Here is an 18,867-nt window from a genome sequence, read left to right on the forward strand (position 1 = left end):
GTATAGTCACCTGTTACGAGTACGAGAAGTACAGAAAGCTTTCTGTAAAGTTCGTCTTCCACTTCATCTGGGCTGCAGTATGTGGGAGTGTGGGCAGAAACGACGAGAAGGCAACGATGTGTGTTCCCATCCTTCCGAGTTTTTATGCAGCCGTACAGCACATAGGCGACTGTTAACGGCGATCCATTCTAGTAATGTCCTCTGCTCTTATACTTAGTGCTATGCCTACATCCTCCAGTCCATGAGTACTTTTCATCGGTTCGCCAGATATACGGAGGGTGAGGCCAAACGAATGACCACACTAAGATCCTGTGTGTGTGTTTTGGAGACACAGAATACATCAGTGGTGCGAGATTCTAAGGTTTTAACCAAGGGGGCCTGCTGGCCGATTTGATATAGGGTGGGTACTTCGAAGGCTCCAATGTGCAGTTTGGAGAGAGGCTTCAGTAGACGTGGGACAATATTTTGCTCACTAGAATCGTTGGTTATGGTGACACTTGAGGAGGACGTTTAGAGTTAACAGTCGAGGTAGGAGTAATAACGGGAATTGAAGAGGGAGATTGAATATGAATACAGTGGTCTTGAGTGCTGTTAGAGGTATGAATGCGGTTATCACTTCCCGATTAACCACACCGTGGAAAGGTTCTTCTCGCGGTACCTGAAAGGGAAATCGGATTAGAGGTGGTCTTAATGACCTGAGAGCGTGACCGCAGCGCCCAAGGGACAACCGCTTGAGGTCGGTCACACACGACCCCTTTATGAATAATTTTTGTGTCAGCTCTGTACTTGTTGAGACCTTACCGCCGGAGACGGATATTCGTGGGATAAAGCGAGGTGTGCATTTTTAAGGTCGACGTTTTTTAACCTCACCCCTCCTTGTGGGAAGGCAGATCGTTGCTGTGCTCGTTGTCTGAAAGAAACACCTTACTGCTGTCGCACCTCTGTACAGTCAGCAGTACGACTTCGTCTTCGGACCTTGGGTTTGTTGCTTTTAGTCTTACCGCTCTTCAACCGACCTGTCTGACATGGTAGGACCTTGAGTAACGGTTGTTTCAGCCATTATAGCCTGATTGGTCCATCACGATAGGCAAGCCCGACCACCACGCCAAGGTAGCAACAACTGTCGGGGTAAAGTTAATCTTATGTAAAACGAAGGACGAGATGACAAAGGAACAAGGACTGAACATTATCCACATAATAAACTGTTCCAGTCGCGAATAACATAACACCTTACAAAGTTGATGCTCCCCTCATCTTCGAGGATATCTAGCGTTCAAGTGCCATGATACATTTCTGTATATATATAGACAAATGTGGATACTCATTAGAATAGGGAAATGTTAACATTTTGGACAAATGGAGTACCAAAAAGCTCAGCATTCAGGTCAACCAGCGATCAAACGACACATCTAAATCACTCCCAGTTTAATAACCAATCAGAAAAGTCGTGGACGAAGAATAAGATCAAAGGGGTAAACACTCAAAACAAATATGCAAGCAAACACAGAAAGGGAATAAAAGACTCCAAGCTAGGTCATTCACCTCAGAGAACACGATGCTTTCCTTTATCTATTATCATTGACCTGTATAGCACTATGAGGTTTAAAGCGGCTCTTTGGTTTGCTAAATAAGCTTGATATAGGCAAATCCACGGGACACGATGAACTGGATCCTAGGACATTAAAGGAACTAGCTAACTTTGTTGCGAACCCCTTAGATATATGTTTTAATCTGACCGCAACCCAAGGTCGAATAACAAAAGACTGTTAGAACGTCATAGCATGTCCTGTCTTCAAAACAGGTACGAAACATAAACCTGAGGACTAACGACCCGTTAGTCTGACCAGCGTGGTTGTCAAAAGTTTGGAAAAGTCAATTCAGTAAGAACTGTTTAGGTATCTCCATGAAAACCAGAATCTTTCGAAAATTCAGCATGGTTTCAGGACAGGTTATTCCTGTCTCACCAACTCGTTAGTGACCCGTGAAAGTTGGTGCGCTCTTAAAGACCAAAAGTTACATATAGACGTAGCCTATATTGACTTTAGCAAAGGTTTTGATGGAGTCCCTCACAACATACTGTTATACAAGTTCAGAAATGTAGGGGTTGGAGGTAACCTGATAACACGGATAAAAGACTTCATAATTGGGCGTCAATAAAGAGTAGGGGTGAACTTCAGGTTGCCTATCTGAGAAATTGTGTTTAGTGGAGTGCCTCAGGGTATAATTTTGGGGCCAGTGTTGTTCCTTCTGTATGTAAATGACATTCCTAGTCTCATATAATCATCGGCTTTGTTATGTGCTGACGATGTCAAGATACGGAGAGCGATAAAAAGTAAAGGTGATTGTTTCGAGCTTCAAAATGACATGTTAGAATTATCAGAATGATCTGAAATTTGGTAGTTGCTGATAAATACTTCCAAATGCATTGTGATACCTATTGGTCATCAAGGTACAGATACATACATTATGAATAACACTGAGCGACCTGTTGTCCAGAAACACAATGACTTAGGGGTCATCGTTAGCCAGGACCTAAAACTACTGAACACTACCATGCAATAGCTGCCAAAGGTTTTAGGACCCTATGCTCAATACGTAGGGTCTTTAGTCATGTCAACGATAAAACGTTTCTGACTTTGTGTACAGTACCCATGCGTCCAAAACTTAAGTACTGCATACAAGCGCCTAGATCCTGATTTAAAGGAGACATCCAAATGCTGGGAAAGTTTCAATGAACCACAACTAAGCTGATTCCCTGAATAGCAAAGTTGCCGCATGATGATCGTTTGGCTAAACTAAGTCTATTTCAGATGTCATATAGGAGAACCAGAGGTGACTTGGTCATAGTTTTCAGATTACTTGGTAATAAATTTGCATCTGCTCTACCCCTATTTTTTTGTCTGACTGATTCGACTTTCCCATCGAATCATCAACGAGTGGAATTCATTACCTAAACATATGATTGAAGCTCCATCTGTCAAATCTTTCAAAAGAAAGTCTAACCAACTGAGAGACGACCATTTCCAGGACTAACACAGGCCACCTAGCCTTTTGTCTTTTCCAAAATGAAACTGAAACTGAACTATAATTTACTGACATTTCTCTTTTTAGTATCAGAAGGGGTTTTGTGGAGATTCTAGTAATTTTGAACGGTTTAGATAATGAACCAACTGAAGCTAGACCACCATGGAAAACCTGGAAGCACTGTTGTGGGACTCTTCAGCAGTGCACATCCATGACCCCACCTCACGGGATTCGAACCCAGGACCTATCAGTCTCACGCCAGGGCCTAAACCAACTAGACCACTGAGCCGGCATCCAATAGTGTTAATGTCTAACTTCAACTTTTTATCGTTGAATATACTCATGTTCTTACACGAAGGCATTGTTGACTCACTGCTACCAGATATAGAAACACATTAGGGGAGAGCTTCTTGTTGTAACGTCTTAATGTGATCAGCATTTATCAAAATTTTGCTGTGTTCTTACGGAACAAAATGACCATTTCTGATCAGAAGAATCTATCCTGAGCTGTACGTTCGGTTGATTAGTTTTTTGAGTTTCACCCGATTTAATAGTTAACTGTGGTTTTGCTTCAGCTTACTATTCGTTATTTTTAGTACAGGCAATACAAATATATAAGGAACATATGCACAAAGGCTATAAGAGAAGACAGACTCCAGTACCAGATAAAGCTTATGGATAAAATTGTCTTCAATCCGAAAAGCTAATTCCGCTATGCAGCCTCTCTTCGACAAGCCGAAACTTGAGCTTCCCAGCTGCAAGGTCCTAATGACTCGACCAATAACGCCGGCGATGCCGCTAACCTTTTGGCTGAGCAATACTCTCGGACATTTCAACCGACCCACATAAACTATACTAACGAAAGCTTCATTTGCTACTGCACAGGACTTTCCGAGGCGAACCTGAGCGCTGACTTGGTGTTCCGGAAACTGCAGCACTTAATAATTGGCACTTCTCCTGGCTCGGATATGGTTCATTTTGCTATACTGAGGGAAGCAGCCTCAATCCTGGCAATGCCGCTTTGCGTGATGTCCTCACACTCGCTAAGCCGAGGTAGACCACCGGAAAATTGGAAGCTGGCTCACATCACACCAATTTTCAAAGGAGGTCGAGGCAGCGAACCTTCAAGTTACCAACCGGTGGCTCTTCTCTCAATGCCTTCAAAAATCATGTAGTCCCTGATATGCGATGGTATAAATGACTATTTACTGTCCTTAAATTTTTTCTCACTCCAACAGCATGGTTTCAGGAAGGGTTACTCTTGTTACTCTTGCTGACTGTGGTGGACAGATGGACAAGCATCGTCGATCACAAGGGGAAGGTTGATATCATCTACCTAGATTTCTCAAAAGCTTTTGATTAGGTTAACCATACATGTCATATCAATAAGCTCAGTACTAGGACCTCTTCTCTTCTTGATCTACATTAATGATCTTCCTCAACAGGTATCGTCAGACTTATTACTTTTTGCCGACGACGTGAAACTTTGGAGAGAGATACGCAACCAAGACGATATACAGGCACTTCAGGAGGATCTGACTCGACTTCAAAGTTTGGCAGATACTAATGGACTTACTTTTAACACTTCAAAGTGTAAAGTAGTCCATCTACGACATGTCGCAGACTACAGTTATAACTTGGGTACCTCCTCTCTAGAAGTATCCCAAGTCGAGAAAGATTTAGGAGTCTTGGTGTCTTATGCTAACTGTGACAAAAATGCCTTCCAAGCAAACCTTGCACTGGTAACTTTGAAGCGCACTTTTGGCCAGTTTGACAGAAGAACTTTCTACATAATCTTCAACACTTTTATTCGTCCCCATTTAGAGTACGGAAACATAGTATTTCCTCCCTCACTCCAAAAGGATAAGGACACCCTGGAGCGTATCCAATGGCGAGTCACGAAATCAGTTCGAGGACTCAAGTTTAAACCTTATGAGGAGAGCCTCCAATCACTTAACCTTTAACCATTAGAGTATAGACGTCTTGGAGGTGACCTTCTGATGGTGTACAGTGTCCTTAACACTTCTGGACATCCTCTTAAACATCTACTTAAGCTTAGTTCCAACACTAACCTAAGGGGTAACACCCAAAAACGGAAGACACAACATAGCAGAATGGACTGTAGACACAACTTCTACTCCTTAAGAGTTGTCAAATGCTGGAATTCGCCGCCGGCCAAGCTAGTTCAAGTGACTTCCCAGGAGTCCTTTAAGAGGCAACTCGATCTATTCTTAAGGATTAAGGATAGTATCGCACTATGACTTACCAATTTATTTCTCCTCTTTTATTGTTAACATACCTAGGTTCCTGCCTGGAGGTATTGGTGATCCCCTGCTACTAGACACGAAAGCCTGTTAAGCGAAAGCTTCTCCTATTCCGTCCACAACCATTTGAACCATTTGAACCAACTAGACAACTGAGCAGGCATTCAACGGTGTTAATGTCTAACTTCAACTTTTTATCGTTGAATATACCCATGTTCTTACACGAAGGCATTGTTGATTCACTGCTACCAGATAGAGAAGCACATTAGGAAGGGAGCTTCTTGTTCTTCATCCAGAACCATTTGTACCGTCTGTTTTAACGCATCGGTACGTACCTTTTGGCGGTTTAATATTTTGCCAACGGAACTGCTGTTTTTCACTCCGTCTTTCAGCTTGATTATTAGACGTTGGTTTGTTCATATTATCATTGTTTCCAACTATATGAACAGTTTTAGGTTGTTTGTAAAGTACTTTGTAGTCCTTGAGGATGGCGAACCGAAGCTCCCATAAACTGGTGATACTTGGAGAATCAGCTGTTGGGAAATCAAGCATAGTCCTGAGACTCGTAAAGTGTCAGTTTAGTGAGTACCAAGAAGCTACTATTGGGGGTTGGTTTTTAATACCTGATTTAATCGTTTAGCTGCCTATTTGACACAGACGATCGTCCTAAATGATCCTCCAGCAACCGTAAAGTTTGAGATTTGGGATACTGCTGGTTAGTTGTTTTTCAGTTCTTAAATGATAAATTAAAATTAAGAAGTCAGTTTTCGCGTGATCACTGAATGAGTGTCTATTCTGGGGCTTCAATAGTGTTCAGGCTGTCACTAGCATATCACGTTCCGGAAGTCAGATTACTTGCTTTTAGGATAAGCCAGAAAACCTGTTAATAAATTCCTAGTGCACTTTTTTATATGCTTAGACCTAAACGTAGATGAATAAATTAAGCTCAAACTTTTAGGAGTGGGTACAAGAGTCGGTTGCCGCTTAGAAAGCATGTGTTCAGTATTTATGAGGTCCTTTGGCTTTTAAACGCGAGGCCTGACCTTTCAGTTACCCTAACCCGAAATAGATAGAAAATAAAGGATATATTAATTTATGGACCATATTAGCCTCGAGACCGTTGTTTTGTTTCGTGACCGTTTAGTAATGTTTAGTGTCTATTAATACAGGGTATTTATTTATTTAAACAAATATTGGTTCAAGGAGGCACCAACTAGATATGAGCCACATGAATCATTCGATTTATGTAAGGGCTGGGATACTGCCCGGGTGCCCAAACCGAAGCAGGTGGTTTTCTTAGGGGGCCCCACCCAGAGCCTTTGTCCCAGAGGTCTAATCCACAAGACAGTGGGGCAACGTAACGAGATGCAGTCCTATAGTGGCTGGTGACCGACAGTAGGTTCATATGCCGTTTATTTCCTTAGGATCTTGGAGCCCATGTGCACAATTGATTTGGAATAAGGGTTTCCGGATTCCCCTAGGTTGACCCTCCGTATCCACTAACCCGGTTAAAACCACGGGCATTCGCTCTTTGTTTCCTCAATTTCGTAAACAGCTACCCCACTTTGAGAGGGCAGTAAGTAGGACTTCCTTGAAAGTGGTTGTGTGCACGTGGCCATGTGAGAGCATTTCGATATGGAGAGCTAACTCTCCCCCCTCTCGGCCGTACCAGGGCATTTGGAGGCAGAGCGGTGTGCTTTAGGGTAGTTTATGTATGGAGCACCATTAGGTTGGTAAAGCGTAGGTAACATGATAAGTGAGTTATCCAAATAGTGTACTCTGGGAACCATTACGGTGAGGCTTTCTATTCGTTAACATGGGGAAGAATTGTCAATGGTTCTAATTAATCTACATTATTTTCAATCACTCGGAGAATTTGACTTAAATGAATGACAAATAGAAACGCAACCTTGGTGGCTTTTTTGTATGGATTTACTAAATTTAGCGTTGTCTGTATACGTATCACGGTTGCGACTCGTACTGACAGTTGAGTATATCAAAGTCTTATCTTCTAGAAATTAAGTAGATCACACTACCATATCTGTTTAATGATGTTTATCATCAGTAGGTATATACAATCGTATCACACTTCATTGAGGTAAGCAACAGTACTCTAATGCTAGGTTCGTGTCTTGATACTTCTACTCACATATATGTAGCCCACACTGATTTCTGAGGTCCTGTTTTTCTAACTGATGGCAGGTGCAGTTGGTGTCAGATGTTTATAATAAGAAGGGTAGTGTGACTGACAGCTCAGCTGATCTACTTCCATACTCTGTGTTTACATGTCAGCGTTAGTTTTAACGAGCTGCTCGTATATTTATCTTTTTGGGAGATTCCCTTTAGCTGAACATATCAGGATTTCTGTACACTAAAGCAAGTTATCTGAAATCAGCACAATATGTATCTACCTTAGCTTATTGAACCCCTTATTCCAAGAGGTGAGGTGATTAACGTCAAAGTGCCTTCTTGGTTTGCCTTCACTTGCTGCACATAGAAACTAGAAGTGTAAAATTGTTAAAACATCCATCCTATAAGTGTAACAGAATTGAAGCATTAGACTGATTCTGCCATCTAGATTCAACTGAGGCAACGGAGCACACCTTTAAAGCACGCTTACTTTCCACGTATTAAATTTAATAGTAGAGTACTAACGTAGAAGCAATAACCTTTCAGCCAGTGTGTTGTAGATTCAAGCTCCTCCCCATCTACTTCCATCGAGGGGAACAGATATTATCACTGGCCCTGACATAAGATGTAGCTTAAAGTATGAATAATAAGTCTATGCTTGGTAAGTAATTCTAGCTTCGTAGCATCAACTTGTTTCGGGTTTTGTGCTAATGCCATCAGCTTATAGTAAGTAGCTTGGTGGACCTAGGACTTGAACCTGTGACCTTACAGATAATAGATGGTTACATAAATAATCAAATATTAATATATACACACATGTCTAACTAGCTATAATTTTCTGTATTGGCTATTGAAATCTACAATTTCCTTTAAATTCAGGACAAGAGCGTTATCATAGTTTGGCCCCTATGTACTACAGAGGAGCCCAGGCGGCAGTTGTCGTTTACGATATTACTAACCAGAACTCATTCGAACGTGCAAAATCCTGGGTTAATGAACTTCAAGAAAAAGCAAATACTAGTGGGGTGATTGCACTTGCAGGAAACAAAGTGGATCTCGAAGGACAGCGAGCTGTTTCGTTCGAGGTAATGTGTTCAAACCTCTAACTTTCATGAGTTTTCCACCGACTTAGTACTTTAAGTATCTAAACACTACTTACCAAAAGTAATTCATACGATTCTACAAGTATTTAGTGTAACGTAAGTCCATGCACATGGAGAATCTTGAGTTTCAGTAATCGTACTTTCTACCCTTTTATTTCACTCCTTGAACTATATTCCCTGTTTAACACTTTAATACAATTGATGCAGTTGTTTCCATTTACTTGCTAGTCTTTTTGTTTGTCTCATTTCAGTATGCAGTCGATTTAACTTTCTCATGTTTAGCTTTCCATTGGATTAAAGTTAACCTCACTATACTTTCCATTCTGTTAACCTCATCTTGGAATGCTGATGTAGCGTGTGGTGACTTGGGTCAACAGTTGTACTAGGTTCTACAACTTTGTCCTGCATTTAGAAGTTAATTCCTAATAATTAATTGTGGTTGTTAGGTCCTCCCCCTTCAAACGGGATCTTTTACGGAGTCTCGATTGATAAAATTAAATGCCACCCTGAGGCTAACCAATTGACTAGTGTCAGTAGTAAGTACACTTATGCTTCAGGATGTGACAGTAATTGTGGAAGGTATTTGTTCCACCGATGAGATATCTGACTTAATTAAAAAACAGTATCTTGCAGAAATTTACCTTGCTACCCGATATCTGTAATATATGGTGTAGGGAATGAAGAATTTATTCAAGTTACAGTACTCACTTGTTTTCCTAGGATTGCGGAATGTGGCTGCAAGAAGAACAAGTCAGTTGGTGTGCGTTTGTATGTTGTATGTGATGAGTAACCATTCGCCAACATGAGCGATGACGAATGAAGTATGATTATGTTGATAAACAGCTAGGCCTGGTCGTATCAAGAAATATTATTTGATAACGCACTCACTGATTACCCACCTAAGTTGTGAGATGTTATAGATTTGCCTTGTTTGTTACCTCATATGATAGAAATCAATGGTTAAAAGTTAGAGTGATTAAGGATCAGTCATAATATCACGGTTATCTATTACTGCTTGATGTTTCTTCTCAATCCGATCGGAGTTCACTAGCTTAACTCATCACTGTATTTGGAGACTAGACAATTCTTGAGTTAATTTTGGGGTGGAATTTCGAAAACAATGTGGTTTATTCATAAAACAATTTATACTCTTCGAGTTCATTATTAAGTAACTTTCCCAGCTGCATGTTTACTGCACCCAAGCTTATATAGTGGATAGCTGTTATAGAATAAGAAAACGTTCAAGCAGCTGTTGAAGACATGACATATGCTGTTGGTGGTAGTAATGGATACTAGAAAAAACGTAGGTACGGGATTCAGCAAGTGAAACGTTTTTATAAATGTACACATCTTTCCTGTCTCATGGATTTTCATCGTCATCAAATCGCTATTATCCTTAAAAATGTGGTTTGAGCTCTTTTCATACATAACGTATATATGTTCTCAGTTTCATAAATCTGCTGTTATTCTCTTATCTTCGGGCGTGGTTTTAAAATATTCAATTTCCTAGTTATTAAATCTGTAAAATTTCAATTGTCATCTGAATATTTAAATGTAACTCGAAAAAGTTTTGAACATTTTTTGGTTTATACGTAAGTTTTTTGAGCTGTCCACTTTTTGTGAGCATTAACATATCGAAACTGTTGTGTCGTTGAGCATACATACATGTTAGATTTATTCGTGTTTTAAACTCCTGATTCAACGTAGTTTACAAGCATTGTACAACAATGTTTCTAAGAGGTTCCATTTTTAAGGGGTTTCCTAGTTTTGTTCAGTATTCTGTATATTAGAAGTTTAATTAGTTTTTTTCTTTACATTTTTTAGGAAGCACAAGAATACGCCGATAAAAATAGATTACTATTTATGGAGACGTCAGCCAAAATTGCAACCAATGTCTCCGAACTGTTCACTGCCATAGGTAATTTTCATAAATTTGCGTGAGCATGTTGCATATCATGAAGTTAGACTTGCAGGTCACCTCTATACAGTCAGCAGTACGACTTCGCCTTCGGACCTTGGGTTTGTTGCTTTTAGTCTTACCGCTCTTCAACCGACCTGTCTGGCATGGTAGGACCTTGAGTAACGGTTGTTTCAGCCAATATAGCCCGGTTGTCTCATCACGATAGGCAAGCCCGACCACCACGTCAAGCTAGCAACAATGGAAATAGATTCCTTAATAATATTGATATCAGTTGAGTATTCGAAGATTTCGTTTTTGCGCTAGATTCGGATCGTACTAGTAAGCACATAAGGAATAAAGTTTTTGAATTGCCAATAAATTTCCTGTCAGTCCATGTCGTCCCATGATGTCTTTATACCTGGTGTTCTCCATTCCGACTTGGACGTTTAGATCTCCCATGAGGATGTTCAGGTCCTTTCCCGAAGAGTTCGCTAGGATCGATTGCAGCATCTCGTAAAACTGATCTTTATCATCGTCGTTGCTATCATTGGTGGGTGCATAACATTGGACAACACTCATTGTGATTTCTTTTGTTTCGAAAGATGCTTTGATGGTCCTGAGTCCATGAGATTCCCATCGTAAAAAATGCCTTACATGCTTCTTTGAACAGTATCATAGCAACTCCCTGAGTGTGTGGAACATTTCGTGAACAGAGTACAGTAGTATCTCTCCATTATTTATTTATTTATTTGAACACATGAATATTGGTACAAGAGAGCGCCAATATATATGCGCCACACAAAACAATGAAAATTCGAAGAGAAGTAGAAAAAAAAACTAAGGAGCGCAAAAGAAAAAGAGAACAATAACGAAGAGATTGGTGTAAGGTAGTGTGGTAGTAACGAGGAAACGAAAAGGTACAATCAGAAGAAATCTTTCAGGTAAGGGAGACACAACCACTTTTTATGAAGAAAGTAAAAGAAGGTTACAGCAGGATCGCCACTGGCTTCTATTCTGAGCCATATCTGATAACGTCTCTAGCCACTATGTAGCACCATCTCTCAGACCCCAACCAGGGAGTCGTGAAGGACCAACAGAAGCCAGTCCTTTGCAGCTTTCTTTCATACCACGACACCATGTCATGCACTGACCACCTCTCCGCTTCTTCCAACCAGTCCCAGAGTCGGCAACTAATGCCGCTATGTAGCACCATCTCTCCATAATTTAATCGCTTCTGTCCAAATTCGGTCCAATGGGTTTCACTGATTCCGAGTACTGTCAAGTCATATCTCCTCATTTCCACAGCTATTTGATTGGTCCTCCCGGTCTCCAACATTATCCGAACATTCCAAATTGTTACTCTGGTTGTTAGAAGGGGGATCGGTATCGTGATTTCCTAAGAATCTCGGCTTTCATCATGAAGCGTCATGGTTCTTCTGAAAGAAGATCGTTCAACTCAGAGGACAGAATTTAAGTGGTTTAATTTGTTTATCCTATTTAACGTCTTTTTAGCAAGGTTGTTTTCTACGGGATGGGGTTGCTGATCCCATACTCAATCTTCCCTCTTTACAAAGGCTTGTGACTTGCAGTAACCCTAGGAGAGCTACAGGCGGAGTTAGGTTTGCATTTGTATCACTATAGTTTGCTTAAGCTTAATATAACGGTAAAAAATCAGTTTTGATTTCAGCTGAAATTTAAGTAGTGGAATCGTTAAACTAGTTACTGATTATTTGATAAGACGCTTAATCTAGTACTAATAAAGATGTTTACAGAAATTCTGAATAACATTTTGATATTATCTCTCCTTACGCATAATTTTGGTATCGACCAATAATCTGCTTTTAGGCAGGTTATTTTAATCTTTTCCCATTCTTTTCTTTAACGTTCTGCGTTGTCTTTTCAATCGATATTATTTTCCCTATATTGTCGCTATGAATGATTAGTTTAGTAGTTGAAGGACTGAATTTTCACTGGACTTCTGGTTCGAAAGTAACAGCACTGTTTAGAGTTTGAGCAGCCGGTTAATATTGTTAACTATCAATAATAGTATGTAGCTGAATGCCAAATTTGCAAACATTTACATGAGAATCTAGTGTTTCCGTGAAATTTCTAACAGTTCATATTTCGGTGAATAACAGTTTTATCTCATTTGTATTGTATTATATTATTTTTCTAACATCTGATGTTTAACTGAGGTATATTTTTTTATCTTCTAGGGTTTTATGATTCCCTTAGTGTTTCGACATACATATGGCATTAATCTTGACTCTTACAAATCGCATTTTTGCTATTAATGTTTTAGTGGTTGTAGATGATTTAGACAATTACTTCAGGAACATTTAGCAGTCAGAAATGAAGTGCATTATAAGCTAAGGTTTTTTTAGATGCCTCAATAGAGATATTTTGTGATGCAGCAAATCACAACTTTTTGTTTGTATATTAGTCTCACTTTGATAAATGTTTCCATTTTAATTCACTGTAATTTATCTACCCTTGTAAACTTGCTTGCGATTTTAGCTCGGGAGTTACTTAATCATACAGAACCATCTAGACCATCTGGGGGACAACAGCTTACGCCAAACGATTCGCCTACACAACAAAGACAGTGTTGTAGATAGTCCTGATTCGTCCACTCAATATTTTCTTATAACATGGGTATATCACATGTTTCTTCAATCCTCCAGTCTTTTACGTCATTATTTTGCATGTTCAGTTTGTTTCAACTAATGATTTTGCTTTGTAGTCTTATTGGTCACAATTTTACGTATATGGGTTGCTGTAATTCCTGTTGGAGAATTTAATTGATCTTCAGATCTCGAATCAAACTGTCATGTGCTATATTATTTTTACTCAGTATGCTACATACTTCCTTACTTGCATTGGATTTACATAACTATGGGTCATACAAATTTATAATCTACATTACTGTTTAATGATTTATTGGAGCCGTTTGTGTAACTAAAATATATTGTTTTTCTCTCTTCGATAAAATGTTTACGACATTCATTCCACTCGTCAACTCATGAATATCATTGTAATATGTTGTTATTTTAATTCAAATGTTTGATCATCGAATCATCCAACTATATCCTCACGCTTTCTCTCTCTATGCTGAAATTTAATTATTTCTAGGATTCAGTTTTGAGCAAAAATATGCTGAAAGCTCCATTGATCTTATGATTTCATGATTTGTATTTTATCTCGTCTATGCGCAATCTTCTGTAAAATAATATCGTGTTACCCATTTTGCTGTATTGCTTTTGATTCCGACCAGTTAGTACGGTCGCCAACTTACAAACTTTTCGATTTATTTCGACAAGGTTGAATATTTGATTTGAGTGAATTTATTTGACTGTCGGTGTGTTATTTAAAGTAGATCGATAATATGATGTCGGTGTAGTCTTTTGGCTCACACTGCAATAAAGTTCTCCCTTAAATTGATTGTGTGTTTTTAACTAAACGTTTCATTCTATATCAAGTGTTCCTTATGATTTGCTGGGTTTTTTAAACCCTAGTGAATCATTTCAGGTTATTACACTTGATGACTCAGAAATTTAACAAGGAAAGAAATGTATTACAATCAAGTTAAAAATCGGAGACGTGATTAGATCAGTAAGTTGCTCATACCAGAGGTTCACTGGTTTCATCTGGTCCTATATTTATTTATTTAAACACAGACATTGGTTCAAGGAGGCACTAGATATATATGCTCAACTCTTCGTCATCCGGTTTGTGTGAGGGCTGGAATACTGCCTAAGAGTCTAAACTGACGCAGGTGGTTTATTTAAGGGGCCACACCCAGAGCTTCTGATCCAAAGGTCTAGTCTACAAGGTGGTGGAGAAACGTTAGGAGATACAGTCCCAAAAATAGGTTCATACGCCATTTGTTTCCTTAGGATGTTGGAGCCCATGTGCATCGTTAGTTTGGGATCAGTTCCCCAACTTCCTCCGTGTCCACCAACCCGGTTAAAGCTCTGGGTATTCGCATTTTGTCCTTCAAATTTCGTAAACACCCCCACCTCGAGAGGGCAGTGAGTAAGACTTCCCTGGCAGTGACTGGTCCTTCAAGGTTTATTTAAAGTCAGTCAGCAAGTTGTACTATCAAATATCTGGTTTTCACCAGTCAAGATGTTTTCAGTCTATATGGTTAAATCCGCCCACCAATGTTTTTGCATCTCGGTTATTTTTGAAAGTTCTCGTCATATCAGTTCTTCAGGGATAGTATCACATCAAAATAATGCTCTGAGTTGGCATATGGTAATTATGTATATACTTATTTGTATTGAGCCTAGACACAACTTCTATCTCCTGGGTATGATAGAAAACCTTAATCTTATAACACAACTTAGCCCCAGTTGGCTAAATACTGGAAAGATTTCAATATGGAGGTGGTATTCATCACGAGTGCACTGGACCGATTCTTCGTCCGTGTATCAACTAACCACAAAACCTACTTCAATAAGTATTCAGTATCTTTACCTGCCTGTAAGTGATTCAGTTTTCCAAATGCTTATCATGTTCTCCCATCAGCTTTGTTTAATGCTTAATCCTTCCTAGACTCTTGCTTGACTAAATATGGAAAGGAAGAAAATTAAAAATGTCTGGAAAGCCAAAGGATTATGTGTACGAGTCATTTATACATATAAAGTACTGGGCTAATCCGGATAGGAATGTGCTTGTTGGATGGTAATGGTTAGGTGATTCATTGACTTCCAATGGGTCACCGTCATTCTCACTACCATGTGACCTTGGTATATCGTGCTATCCGTCCAAGCTTCGGATGTACGCTGATATATTGTGACACCAACAAAACTGATTGCTTAATGAATGTCTTTGTTCCAATTATGTTTGATTTTTGTTAAGGATTGCAATCTGTCTGTCTCTGTTGGCGTATGGTGATCATAAATGGGTTTGTTTGGTCTTACCATTTGATCTCAACTCTAATGGACTTCCTTTTCCCTCTAAAGTCTTTATTAGATTGATTAATTTGATTTATGGGAAGAACTATTGAGCATTACAAAATACGTAGGTAGATATGTTTATTAAGGTGAATGGTCTAGAAGCCGAAAGTGATACAATTGCAACTCATATAGCAAGTACATAGCACTTAATTTGGCTTTGAGTCCCGCTGCTTGTTTAAGGATCAGTGATGTCACCTCACTGCCCGAATCAAAGTATCGCGATGAATGTTCTAACGTGCGACCTCCTGGTTTGGAAGCTATTTTATTTGCTAATCTATTGTTTCTTGTAGTTGCTACTATGCGATTGTTGGTCTAACTCCGAAAAACTACCGCTCGAGGCTGCTTGACAGCGGTTAATAAGCCAGACACTACTGATACGTCTATTATCAAGCTAAAACCACAATACTGTATTTTATATCACTAATAAGATTGGATAGGATAACTAAACCAACATGCAACTCAAAGCAAGCGAAATGTCGACAATAATTCAGTCAACAGGCAAGTTAAATGCTCAATGGTTCACAAAATAAGGTTACTAAACTGCATAACTATTGATCTAACGAGTTCATACGTCAATTTCTGAAAATGATGTAAATAACTTACAACAAAATCAAGGACCCATCTTCACACCCTTTACTAAGTCATTATGCATCTAAACTTCATATAGTGTAAGAATCGATTCGTAACTGTAAATACGAATATCAACCAGCCAGCTACCAACGTAGGACCAGGCACATATATGCATCGGTCCAAGTTGCCATACCTCATTAACACAACAAGATGGACACCGGATTCATAAAAGTAGTTAATTCAGAGGTGGTAATATATAAAAGAAAGATTGCAATAAGGATATAGTACAGGAAGAAATAATTAGTTCGTAGAAGGAAAGATATGGAGCGATTTTAATCTCTTAGTTTAAGGGAAGACAGAGAGTGTATACACCTACGCCATTGTGATCGATTCTGAGCCATGTCACCAAGAGTCTCCAACCATTGTTTACGATAGTCACGTGGACCCCAACCAAGTAGTCTGCACCTACCAACATGACTCAGACTAGAAGTTAGTGACTTCAAGTACTGATGCCACGTTTTGGTTTGACCGCTCCTAACTTTCTTCCAACCATATAAACTTAAGTAAATGGTTTTGTCGAAAATAAAATTTTCGCTGAATTCTCTTTATTCAAGTGGTTAATTTAGAATTACCTTAGTAGATTCATGTTGACTTCTCTGCGTTATTAATTTTTCCACATTTCTAAAATCCAATATTCATTCACTTTTCCATTCTAACCGTAATGTTTCCTAAATAACGTTTATCAATTAATCTTTTGTAATGTTTTGCTGAATTGATCCCTTTATTATCATTATTCCTTAGATTACAAACCATTTTGATGCCTTGTTTTCAATTATTTTTTTACTAGATAGTTTGTTTTTCTTCGGTATTTTTAATAGATTCTCACAGATTTTATTTATTTTTTTATGTTACTTTTAATTCATTCTTGTACATCTAAAATGTAATTTCAATGGTTAAGATCATGAGTCAGTTGAAGCTAGACCACCATGGAAAACCTGGAAGCACTGGGCGGCCGTTTCGTCCTGTTGTGGGATTCCTCAACAGTGCGCATACACGACCTCGCCCCCTGCGAGATTTGAACCCAGGACCTACTGGTTTCGTGCGCGAGCACTTAACCACTAGAATTTGTTTCGACCTACGAATCTTGTTTTTACTTTGATAATTTCTTAATTCCACCTAATTACTAGTCATTGAATGCACTTTTCAATTATATTCATTATTTTGTATTTCTTTTAAATATAAATTAAAACGACTATTCATATGATACAATCAGCTGATATTAATAAATTAACACTAGTCTAGCTATTGATTGTTTTAATAACCAAATATGCAATTGACATTCATTATTAAATGAAAAACCACTGAATATAAATTGATTAGATACGTCTTAATGATAAAACAATAATCATAGCTGATTTTTAGATTATTGTAAACGGAAATTAGCTTATTCATTAGATATATATTTATTTACGAAATGATCGAGGTCTCTACGCCAACTATTTTTTTTTACAAAAAAAAGTCTAGAATATGAGGGGATTTAGATTATTCCTCGTTTTTGATGGAAAAAATATATACATATGACTGTTCCACAAACGAGTGATTTCGATAATTTATGTCTTGGAGTGAAGTTTAAGATAACTAGTAGGGTATAAAGTATTAGGGAAAAAGAAATTACTTTCGCTTTCCTGAACTTCTTACATTTTATAACATTTAATGTTGGTACTCTATAGAGTATCAAAGCAAGTAAACCACACAAATCGATATGGTAATTTTGTGTGAAAAAATGTCATAGGGTCTGTACACCCTGAAAAGTGATGATATCAGTACTATTTAAGTGAAAATGTCACTGAAACACGAAGTGAAGTACTATAGGTATACAAATAAGCACCAGACGTGAATCAGAAAATTTCATTCTGTAGACGTCAGTAATACACGGTCAAAACAAAGTAGTATTTTCCCCCGTGGTGTTTGACCTTTTCTAATGACTATTTTATATTGACTGATGTAGTGGGAAATGCTAATTAAGTCTCTTAGGGAACCAATATAATTGAGCTTTTATAGGGTGGTGGTCTTCTCAGCAACTTATCTAACTTCGGCGAGACTATAATTTATGAACTAATCAATCAGATTTACGATAACAGGTCTTGGATTTTGGCGTGGAATTCATTTTTTCATTTGGTTAAATAGAGTTTTGGCATTTTAGCTTATGTCAGTTCGTGATGAAAGCCCTAAATCTAATCCCTAACCATCAACTGTAAATCATAGTTCTTACTCTTCACATAGATTTATTAACTTCATTTAGCCTTAGTAAGTAGGTGGACATTCTCAAGGCCACTTTAGCGTCACACAAATGTCTGTAAATTATAGTCTCACCCTAATTTACATTCTAATAAAAAAACTAAGTGGTGAATATATGTCTTCGGTTAACAGAAGATGAGAATAGAACTTGTTAATTAAAATGTAAGTCGGAAATAATTAATGAAGCAAACGGTCAGCAATTTGAACCCATTTTTAAAATCATCCATGCTGTCTACTCCAGCCATTATTTAGATACTATTTGAAAAAATTGCAAATGTTTTGACCACCAGGAAATTACAGCGTTTGTAAACAAGACCCAGAAAATAATCATTGTGACTAAAAATTTACACTCCTCTGTTGTAAATTCGAAGGAAAAATCTAAAGAGTAGCTCGCGGCTGTTCAATTTAACCCTCTAACCATTCATCTACCTCTTCATACCCGGTCAAAGATGTAGTTCTAAATGCCCAATGGAGAACCTAGTTCTGGACCAATTAAGATAGTTGTTTTCCTATTTGAGTATCAATTTGCAATACTGCAGCCATGTTACCTAGTATGTCTATTTTAAACAGTGAATCTGAGAATGTTTTTTAAAGAGATGATTGTTTGTACTGGATTT

At 38.5% G+C, this 18,867-nt stretch overlaps 1 protein-coding gene across 2 annotated transcripts; it reads left to right on the forward strand.

The window, feature by feature from the left end:
• The first annotated feature begins 5,514 nt into the window (after window positions 1-5,514).
• Window positions 5,515-16,657, forward strand: RAB5A_1 (Ras- protein Rab-5A). Of its 2 annotated transcripts, XM_051209806.1 has the most exons (6): window positions 5,515-5,698; window positions 5,738-5,896; window positions 5,929-6,003; window positions 8,298-8,503; window positions 10,346-10,439; window positions 12,939-16,657. In XM_051209806.1, exons 2-6 carry the CDS (start codon window positions 5,776-5,778, stop codon window positions 13,037-13,039), a joined length of 597 nt encoding a protein of 198 aa, XP_051075270.1. In that variant the 5' UTR covers window positions 5,515-5,698; window positions 5,738-5,775; the 3' UTR covers window positions 13,040-16,657. The 2 variants fall into 2 exon arrangements, with proteins under 2 accessions (XP_051075270.1, XP_051075271.1); XM_051209807.1 differs by lacking the exon at window positions 5,929-6,003 and having other exon boundaries at window positions 5,629-5,698; window positions 5,738-5,869.
• The last annotated feature ends 2,210 nt before the right edge of the window (window positions 16,658-18,867 follow it).

Source organism: Schistosoma haematobium, chromosome 1, assembly GCF_000699445.3.
Source record: "Schistosoma haematobium chromosome 1, whole genome shotgun sequence".
Taxonomy (NCBI): domain Eukaryota; kingdom Metazoa; phylum Platyhelminthes; class Trematoda; order Strigeidida; family Schistosomatidae; genus Schistosoma; species Schistosoma haematobium.

Coding starts and splice junctions, on each gene's coding strand:
- RAB5A_1 (XM_051209806.1), top strand. CDS start 5,776: ATGGCGAACCGAAGCTCCCATAAACTGGTGATACTTGGAGAATCAGCT. Junction 6,004..8,297: donor TGAGATTTGGGATACTGCTG/GTTAGTTGTTTT, acceptor CTTTAAATTCAG/GACAAGAGCGTTATCATAGT. Junction 8,504..10,345: donor AGCGAGCTGTTTCGTTCGAG/GTAATGTGTTCA, acceptor TACATTTTTTAG/GAAGCACAAGAATACGCCGA.